The sequence below is a fragment of the Grammomys surdaster genome, unplaced genomic scaffold, assembly GCF_004785775.1.
Source record: "Grammomys surdaster isolate TR1022 unplaced genomic scaffold, NIH_TR_1.0 125621, whole genome shotgun sequence".
Classification (NCBI taxonomy): Eukaryota; Metazoa; Chordata; class Mammalia; order Rodentia; family Muridae; genus Grammomys; species Grammomys surdaster.
In genome coordinates, this window is record NW_021620462.1 from 97093 (window position 1) to 107825 (window position 10733).

The following is a 10733-nucleotide window of genomic DNA, read 5'->3' on the forward strand; positions in this document are numbered from 1 at the left end:
AAGGCCATCCGCATAATATAACATACACTAAAACACTATACTTTAAACTATGTAAAATTATTTTCTGGTAGATGGCAGAGAGAGTAAAGGGGGAGAGGAATGGGGGATATTGACAAATGGCCTCTTTGTAAAGATATAGGAGCACCTTCAGTGTGCTGTTGCACTATCAGCTACCTATAAACATAATATACAGTGTATTTTCAGAACCAGATGGTTTAGAGTGTTTCACCACAAAGAAATGATTAATGTCGAACTGGAAGATGGCTCAGTGGGTAGGGGTGCATGGTGGGTGAGAATTAGGTCTTTAATTTAGATCTCCAGCACTCATATTAAAAAGGCATAGTCATGTACCTGTAACTCCAGCAACATGTAGAGTAGAAACAGGAGGATTACCAGAGCTTTCTGGATGCCAGCCTAGCTTCATGTTCAGTGAGAGACCTTGTCTCAAGGGGACAAGGTAGATAGTGATAGAACACGACACCTAATATCTGCTAATGGGTATGCACATACATATATACCTACACATGCACAAACACACACACAAACGCACATACACATACACCAAAATGATAAGTGTCTGTAAAGCCAGACAGTCTAACCTGATTTAAGCACTTCATGGGGTATACATACACAAACATCACATGATACCCAATAAATATGTATAATTTTGTTTCTATGTATCAGTTATAATTCAAGTTAAATACTTAAAGTTTCTATTTTATTTTCAAGAATCATACTGAGACTATAAAAAACAATAAATATGTCTCTTCATTTGTCATCAGTTATTTATAAATGCTTTATCTAACCAGCATGCAATTAGAGCCAAGTGGTTACCATCAACCATGCTGAGTGCTTCTGCTTGTGAGTCTACACATATGATAATATCATAAACCACACAAGGTAAAAATGAGTGTATATAAAAATTGGTGAAATATGAATTAAACTATACAACAAAAAAAACAGAAACCAAATTTGAAATGTAAATCAATGAAAAAACTTCAACAATACACACCTAAAACAAGGCATAATTTATACAGATTAAGAGAGGCAATAATGGGAGCATTTTCTTTGGAAGAGTACAGAATTTTTATTTATGAATGAAAGCTCCATTTTAGGCTAAGAAACAGGAAACATGCAATACTAAACTATCACTATGAAAGAATAGAGTGTGTTTTAAATCAGTTATAGTTTTTTTAATTACTGAACATTAACATTTTAACAGCCAGAAACAGTACTAGTCTTTATAGTTTCTCTATTTGTTGTTTCCCTGTGTATGTGCGTGCACCACAGCACATGTACGGATGTCAAAAAGCAACTAGTGGAAGTAGGTTCTCTCCCTCCACCATATAGGTTCTTGGGGTTAAACTAATGTAATCAGATTCAGCAGCAAACGTCCTCACCTGCTGAACCACTTCGATGGCCCACAGCATGTATTAAAAGATTTTATGTATGCCTTCTCAGGGCATATATAAAACAGGTGCTGGTGCTCTGGGGGAATGGGAAGGCTCAGGAGAAGGAACTGGGAGATATCAGTTTGGTGCCCTTCTGTCATGCTGTGTAACCAGAGTATTTAAAAGAAAAATTTTAAAGTCCCCTTAAGTACAAATAAAAATTGAACACATTTCTATAATATACAATCTGCCAAGTGCTCAGTTTACCTTGAATTAACGAATTGGAAAACTCTACAAGCAAATCATGAGAAATCCTTCTTAACCAACTAGACATTTCTACTTCTGCTATTTTAATTTTGGGGCAAGGATATAATACATCACTTTAACAAAAAATTCCCTAGTGAAAAAAGAAGTCATATTATAATAATATCCAGATATCAATTAACTATTAAATAAACAATTTCAATCATTACCATCATAGACAGAAGAAAACTTTTTTCTTACAAATAACTCTGCCCAGTGCTCCCTTCATGTCTCTGTTCCTCAGGCTGTAGATGAAGGGATTCAGCATGGGAGTCACCACTGTGTACATCATGGCCATGACAGTCTCCTTCACAGTAGAGTTATTAGCTGATGGACATAAGTACAGACCAATGACTGTCCCGTAGAACAGTGACACCACAGATAAGTGGGAGCCACAGGTGGAGAAGGCTTTACGGATGCCTCGAGCAAATGGGACCTTGAGAATGGAGGAGACAATTCGTGCATAGGACACAACAATGAGCACAAATGGAGTGACAAGGATGAGGCCTCCCATGACAAATATCACCAACTCATTAACATGTGTGTCAGAGCAGGCCAGCTTCAGCAGAGCAGACATGTCACAGAAAAAGTGGGGGATCACATTGTCCTCACAGAATGACAATCTGGCCATGAGCAGGGTGTGCAGCATGGCATGGAAGGTGGTCAGTACCCAGGACAGCAGCACCAGGCTCACACAGAGCTTGGTGCTCATGATGCTCATGTAATGAAGGGGGAAGCAGATGGCCACATAGCGGTCATAGGCCATGGCCACCAGGAGGAAGCTCTCAAGGTCTCCAAAAAACAGAAAGAAGTACATTTGTGTCAGACAACCTCTATAGGTGATGGATTGATCCTGACTCTGAATGTTCTGTAGCAACTTGGGCATTGTGACAGAGGAAAAGCAGAGGTCAGAGAAGGACAAGTTGCTGAGGAACAAGTACATGGGTGTGTGGAGATGAGAGTCCAGTACAATGAGGATGATGATGATGAGATTCCCCAGGACGGTGGTGAGGTACATGGCCAGGAACAGGGCGTAGAACAGGTGCTGGTGCTCTGGGGGTATGGGCAGGCCCAGGAGGAGGAACTGGGAGAAATCAGTTTGGTTGTCTTCTGTCATGCTGTCTAATCGGAATCTTTGAGAGAAAAAATTTAAAGTCTCCTTAAATACAAATAAAAATGAACACATTTCTATGATATATAATCTTGTAAGTGTTCAGTTATTGACTGCACCTCATCAACTGAAAGAAAGTAAGTTAAAATTTCTTTGTTTGTAAGTGGTTTTAACTCACAGCCCCTCTACTTAGCCTTGGCTGTCCTGGTGCTCCATGTATAGACCAAGTGTGCCTGGAACTCTGATTCCTGAGTGTTGAGATTTAAGGCATCCACTACCATTCCTGGTTTAAATTTCTTAAATTTATCGCTATGACTAAATCTAAGCCACTTCTCAGTCATTGTCACTGGTTATTAGATAGTACAATGGTATTGGCTCTTATTTCCTTCCTAAAACAGTCACGGGTTAGCTGCTCACCTGGCAGTGCAATGTCTATTTATTCTCAATAATTGGAACTGAGGTGTTTTTTTTCTTACAGTAGCTACTGTTTCCTGGGACTTCCTACTAAACATTCCTCTTATAATTCTAAGGCTATGTCCCTACAAATGCTTGCCTATTTCCATGATGTCCATTATCACCTAAAATGATTAGCTAAACCACTATTACCTGTAGTACTCTGCCACCAACTGCTTATTGCTTATTTCTCCATAGGTGTAACAAGGCCATCTTCAGCTCAGTAGATCCCAAATACCTGTACAATTCACCCTGCCCTTTTCCCAGTTTCTCATATCTCAGGAGAAGAAATCCAGGCTCACATAAGAGGTGTTGGAATTTTTAATTCGTCCATCCATTCCCATGACCATCAGCATTCAATCTAGCAAGTCCCATAGCATCTGTCACTTCATTTCTCTCTAAGTCATCCATGCTAATTCCAACTGCCATTGTAGCTGCTAAGTGTATACCTTCTGGATGTCTCAGTGCCCTGTTAGAATATTTCATCTCTTTTTTTTTCTGCCTGTAGGTCTTCTCAGACTCGCTATCCTGGAATCGTGTAGCTTTTGACAATGTTTCAGAATTCCCAGTGTAACTTCAGACCCTTAGGCTCCCCAACACACTATAATTTATCCTAAATAGACAACCAGACAACCTGGTATGTGTAGCTATGAACATTTTGTTTCTTGAGTAACAATGTCCATATTATTCATTGATATTGAGATGAAAACACTAAGTTAATAATTGATGTGGGAGAGTCCTGGTGGCTGGCTCTCTGGCACTCCCCTCCCCTCCTCCCTTCCTTCTCCCCTCCTTTGGTGGCCTTATGTCATGGCCTGGGCTTCCTGAGGAAGACAGTGGGGAACTGGCAAAGCCAAAGATCAGATTTCCAGAAACAGCAGAAAAAGAGCTGGAAGAAATTGCTTCAGAGAATTCAGATTCCATATATTCGTCAACTCATGAAGTTAAGGCCTGAGCATCAATCGCAGATACCATATAGTTCATGGACTAAACAAGCAGAGACAAGAATCAGCCTTCAGAGTTACTCTCTGCCTGTGGCAAAGACGGAAGAAAACATCGGGGCATGTGAATTCGCTCCAGTGTACAAACAACTACTCAGTGTTGCCTGTGAGTGAAAATAGCTGAGTGTGTGAGGGACAGGCGGGAGGATTATGTTCACATAGTGCACAGCCTCCTGTCTGGAGTGAAAAACCAACTTACAATTTCCATTTTACACCTAAATTTCTTGTTATGGAGAAGAAAAATATATTGGCCTATTTTTCTGACTTTTCCCTTAAAGAAGAATGCCTTTTTCTCTCTCCACTTACTTCTCAAGAAGAGGAAGTACGAGATAAAGTAGCTGGTTTGGCCTCTTTCATTGTACACTGATTGCTTCTGAACATCTAATATTTTTTAGTTATCTAAATAAAGTGCCTCTAAAACAAGACAAAAATAATTGATTTATGGAGAAAGAAATGAATAAAGGTGATTTGAGGACTTCATTTCAGTTTGTTTCCATGTATCCATATGTCAGTTTCCTCAAAGCTAAAACAGAAAAGAAGGCTGTTAAGATAGATAAATTTCTCCCTTGAAAAAGCACAGCTAAGCCCAGTTGCTGGAATTTTCACCTTACCGATACTATTTAATCTTGCCATACTAATAGCTTTTACATTTAGACATGATCTTCCAGTGTTGCAGTTGAAAAAGCACCAATAAAATTTTATACACCTATCTTAGACTGGAGCTTCCCTGAGAAATGTGCAGGATACACCTCTGATATCAAGGCTGTTATGAAGAATAACAAAGAACAAGGACAATACTTGCAAATGGTGCCCCTGACCAACACCTGAGGCCCAAAGGCTCCATTTTCCTCATTTTTCTCATATTGCACCTGTTCAGTTCTCAGTCTGAACTGCACATAAAAATAATGAAAGGCTTAGATTTAGTCAAAGGAACACCTGGTTATCCTAATAAATTCTGATTCTGATCAGTAAGTCTTGTGTGGGCTCCAAATTAAACATTCAAACTCTTCATTTGGTGATGCTAATTCTTCCAGTCTGTGGATCACACTTTGATAACCATACACTTTTTAAAATAAAATATTTTTTCACTGCTCCCCAATAATTGAGATTATAAACTCTTCAAGAGGATTATCTATGGTTTTTAAGTTCCTTGAATAATCTAATATATAACAAGAACATCTGTATAAAATGCTTTCCTCAGAGGGATGCCCTTTTGTTGGCATGATACAATCTTGTGAGAACACATTGCCTAGTAATAGTAATGAATGCTATACTAAAAATGTAACAGGTGACAACGTTTAACCAGAATATTTCTATAATGTGGGAAAAACCTTGGGAGTGAGCACAGAGAGGGAAAGTACATCTGGAAAAAAAAAGTCTTGCAGAGTATCCTAAGACTTGGAAATTAAAGTCTTCAATTAAAGTTAGGGAAACAAAGGCCCTAGCTTATTCACTTTCTTGCCAACTTACCCAGAATGTCTGTGAAACTCTAGGAACATGGTGCAAGACCCTGTTCCCATCTATTCAGTGTAGGTATAGGAAAAACAGCCTTTGTAGTCATCACCTGAGTCTCTTCCATCCCTGCTCACACTTATTCTGCTCATCCCTGGGCCTAAGGGACTCTGCATCCCAGAGGAATCTAGATCCAGGAGGAAATCATTAAATAAGACAAACTAATTATTCAAGATCTCTCTAGGACAAATTCTCCTAGAGTCCTGTAGCAGTGACTAACTACTCACTGATCATGTGGTGTTGTACTTTGGGGGCCATGTCCGGGATAGAGAGCAACTCACTGAGAGATGCTTACTCATTTTCTAAGGAATCAACAACAGCAGTCCCATATGCTGGATCCTGTATTTGGGGAGAAGGTTTGAGAGGCCTAAAAATAGAGACCTTATTGTGAAGGCTCTAAAATATCTTAAGAGTATTAAAGCATAGGCTTTATCCTGTGAACAAAAAGCTACCAGTGGTCTTTGAATACTACTTAAAAAGACATATATTTCAAAAAACATTTCAAGGGAAGCAGAACCTTTCACTAAAACTAAGCTACCCATGAACATATTTCAGGTAAGAGAAACCCTCAGCTATAAGGACCCAAGCATATGAAGACACACAAGAAGGATGAGAATAAGAAAAAAAAAAAACCCTGCCACATCATGCTTAATTCTTCCTCCAGCCAAATTTGAAAATGAAATTGGTTTTGTACCTTATTCAGTTGTTTCTAGCTTCTATCTTTTCTAAGAAAATCTTTTTTTTTAATTTTTATTGGATGTTTTATTTACATTTCCTATGTTGTCCCCTTACCCCACCCCCCACCCACCCAGGAACCCCCAATCCCCTCGCCCCTCCTCCTTCTTCTCTGTGGATGTAACCTCTATCAACCCCCCTCCCACCTCCCCACCCTCAAAATTTCCACCCCCTGGGGCATCCAGCCTTCATGAGGTCAAGGTTCTCTTCTTCCACCTATGCCCAGCAGGGCCCTCCACTCTTACATATTCAACTGAAGCACTGGATCCCTCCCTAAGTGCTCCCAGGCTGGTGGTTTAGACCCTGGGAACTGTGGTTGGTTGGTATTGTTGCTCTCCTCATGGTGCTGCAAATCCTTTCAGCTCTCCTTCAGTCTTCACTCTAACTCCTCTATTGAGAACCCCATGATCAGTTCAATGGCTAGTTGTGAGCATCTGCCTCTGAGTATGTCAGACTCTTGAAGACCTCTGAGGAGATATCCATGTCAGGCTCTTATCAGCATGCACTTCCTGACTTCCACATCAGCATCTACCTTTGGTGATTGCACATGGGATAGATACTCAGGTGGAATGGTCTTGAGACGGCTCCTCCTTCAGTTTCTGTCCCTCACTTTGTCTCCATATTTTCTCCCTTGAGTAGTTTGTTGCTCCTTCTAAGAAGGACCGAATCACCCCCACTTGGTCTTCCTTCTTTATGGGCTTCATGTGGCCTGTGAGTTGCATCTTGGGCATTTCAAGGTTCTGGGCTAATATCCAATAATCAGTGAGTGAATACCATGTATGTTCTTTTATGATTGGCTTACCTCACTCAGGATGATAATTTCTAGTTCCATCCATTTACCTAGGAACCTCTCGAATTCATTGTTTTTAATAGCTGAGTAATACTCCATTGTGTAAATATACCACATTTTTTGAATCCATTCCTCAGTTGAAGGACATCTGGGTTCTTTCCAGCTCCTGGCTATTATAAACAAGGCTGCTATGAACATAGTTGAGCATATGTCCTTGTTATATGTTCGAGCATCTTCTGGGTATATGCCTAGGAGTGGTATAGCTGGATCATCAGGTAATGCTATGTCCAATTTTCTGAGGAACCGCCAGACTGATTTCCAAAGTGGTTTCACCATCTTGCAGTCCCACCAACAATGGAGGAGTGTTCCTCTTTCTCCACACCCTCACCAGCATCTACTATCACCTGAGTTTTTAATCTTAGCCATTCTGACTGGTGTGAGATGGAATCTCAGGGTTGTTTTGATTTGCATTTCCCTGACGACTAAGGATGCTGAACATTTCTTTAGGTGCTTCTCGGCCATTCGAGTTTCTTCCGTTGAAAATTCTTTGTTAAGCTCTATACCCCATTTTTTAATAGGGTAATTTGGTTGCCTGGAGTCTAATTTCTTGAGTTCTTTGTATATATTGGATATTAGCCCTCTATCAGATGAAGGATTGGTAAAGATCTTTTCCCAATTTGTTGGTTGTCGTTTTGTCCTATTGACAGTGTCCTTTGCCTTACAGAAACTTTGCAATTTTATGAAGTCCCATTTGTCAATTCTTGATCTTAGAGCATATGCCATTGGAGTTCTAGTGCTGCCCACCATAATCCTAAACAGTCTCCTTAGATGTTAGAATACTTCCCAGCTCTGGCTTTTCCATTTGATCATAAGATTATAGTTGATATTTTTAAGTCCTCTTCAACAGTTATTCTGTGTTCCTTTTCATCATTTCAACTACATTCGACCTTCATCCCTCAGGAATATGAATCTTCAATGGTATTACCTTCACTGGATTACAAGAATAGTTGCCTTTGATTTATTGACACAAAAAGATTCTGGGGTTGGCCTCATTCTTTTTTTTTTAAATAATTTTTTTTAATTTCTTTTTTTTTGAACATGAAATGCTTTTTTATAGCATGTTTTACAAGGGGAGGGAGTAAGAGGGGCCAGGTGGTGGAAAAGTACAAAATCTTCTTGGCCTGTGCCTTGAAACATGTCATGGTCTATACAGTACACTGCCTTGAATTATGATCTACCTGCTGTTCTTCAGAAGATATGGTACACTGCTTGAGTTATGGTCTCCCTGCTATTCTTAAGATGATATGGTACACTGCTTTGAGTCTATCTGCAGTTGCTAAGCAGGATCTTGCAGTTGCCAAGCTTCAGAGGACATTGTGCAGGTGGGGAAAGGTAGGGGGTGAGGGTAAGGGCGAGGGTCCTGGCTTCTGGCATCTCCCCCTTCTCTGTTTAGTTAGAGAAGGCATCTTATGATCAATCCCAACTATGTGAATTTTGAATTTGGATGTCTAATTATGGGGGGTCTTAGACAAGTTCACAACCCCAAAACACTGATGTGAGACGAGTCATATCGATGGTCGAAGGTTTTAGGCTGTCGACGATGGACAACGTCAAGGGACTCCGATGTGGGTGAAAGGAGGGTGAGAGCCCTGTCTTAGGCCATGTAGGCTGCACCCACTCCCAGCACCACGCACTTCTTTTCAGCTGCATTGGGTGGGCCCCTGGGAAGTGGACCTACAATAATCCCGTCATTAGGCTAACTCACAGCCATCCTAGTCCCTTGTAAATGTTCAAGTTACCAACCATTTGTCAGTTTGGGGTGTAATATTGTCATAAAGGAAGGCTCCCCAATGTTAGCGGCCATATCAGTTCCATGAGTTGACAGTAAATACGCTACCTTATGATTTGGTCTCCCTGTTCCCTATTTAATGCAACCTATCTCTCACTCTTCCAATTAGATAAAGCTCTCAGCTAATGAGACAGGAAATAAGACTTTGCTTTTTTCTGCTTTTAAGCTTCACAAACAAGAAATAATGAAGCATTTCAGACTGAGAAATGCCTCACAAGTTGTTATGGCATTAGTGGAAAAATAAAAATGCTTAGTCTGGACATTTTTCCTGTTGTTAAAACATTTTAGAAGACATTGGACCACATCAATTTCTCTAGCTTTCATCTTGTAAACCAAGGAAAAAGATCAGCTGAAATAAGACTGTAAGAGTTTGTCCAAAAAGCAAGGACAAAAGAAGGAAAAAAAGAGTGGCATCAGATAGGTGAGAAGGGAATACAATGAGCGAGCGAGAAGACAGCAGTCTGATATGGTTTGAGGCATCACTGCTAAGTGGGAATTATAACTTAAAAGTATATTAGGCAGACATTTTTACACCCTAAATAGTTAACATTTTCCTGAATTTTAACAGAAAAAAATAAAATGGAATGGAATATAATAGGCTTATTTCTTTAAATTGACCCAGGAGTACATGAGCAGCACTAATTGGAGTCTACCAGTTTTTAAAACGTAAGTATACCAAGTTGGGTGGATATGAAAGTGGGGATCTCAGAGGAATTGGGGAAATAAAGGAATATGGTCAAAATACAATGTATGAATTCTCAACAAACTAAAATGTTTTCTAAATAAAGTGAAGTAATTAAATGGCCGGCATAAGCTAACAATTGCAGAACAACACCTGAAACACTACTCATAGTCATCTTGCTCCTGATAATGGAAGCGCCTCCAGTACTGTCCCTTAAAGTCTGATGGTTTGGGGGCTGCCTCAAATGTATTATCCATGTTAAAGAAGCACCTATACCTACAAGAAGTGTTTCCAGCCCTTCAGCTGAAATCAAGTAGACTAAGTATCTATTTCTGGCTGTTACAGTGAGCATTTTTACCCAGTGATTGAATTTTAACAGGTGCAGCATTTTAGCAAAAACAGTAAAATTACTTACAACACAACCCTACACATACAATTCAGGGAACATCATAGGGGAAAAGAAGAGGACTGTAAGAGCCAGAGAACCTGGATGTTTAGGAGATGGTGTCATGACGGGGTGCTGCATGCACAAAAGCTCAACAGTATGGTTACCTAAACCAAACCTGAGTCATGACCACTGCAGATGACATGCCAGCAGGGATGCAGGAGAGGCCACAAGGCCTCACCCCTAAGATGAACCTTTGCTAGGCTGTCAGATTCCAAGTGGTCAGGCCTACGTACATGTACATGTAACATTAAATGGATTCAGTAGGTTTATATAGGAATAATTAATGTAGAAGTCAGAAATCCAAAAGGGAGTGGGGGGGAGAGAGGATCTGAGGAGAGAGAAGGGTAGAAATGACATAAATATAGTGTATTTGTATATGAAGTTCTCAAATTGTAAAAATATTAATTTAAAAAAGCTCAGTGTTTAATAGGAATTTCATTTCGATTTAAAACTTTGAT

The 10733-nt window shown here is 39.9% G+C and overlaps 1 protein-coding gene across 1 annotated transcript; it reads right to left on the minus strand.

Moving 5' to 3' along the window:
- Window positions 1-1866: 1866 nt before the first annotated feature.
- Window positions 1867-5831, minus strand: LOC114638692 (olfactory receptor 1468-like). Its single transcript, XM_028787250.1, has 2 exons — window positions 5730-5831; window positions 1867-2827 (listed from the first exon to the last, which is right to left on the minus strand). The coding sequence occupies exons 1-2, from the start codon at window positions 5777-5779 to the stop codon at window positions 1867-1869; spliced, it is 1011 nt and encodes a 336-aa protein (XP_028643083.1). The 5' UTR covers window positions 5780-5831.
- Between the last annotated feature and the right edge of the window lie 4902 nt (window positions 5832-10733).

Excerpts from the sequence above, each read along its gene's own strand:
- LOC114638692 (XM_028787250.1), bottom strand. The coding sequence starts at position 5,779 with ATGGGAACAGGGTCTTGCACCATGTTCCTAGAGTTTCACAGACATTCT. Across the intron at positions 2,828-5,729 it reads GAGTTTCACAGACATTCTGG|ATTCCGATTAGACAGCATGA; the intron begins GTAAGTTGGCAA and ends TTTCTCTCAAAG.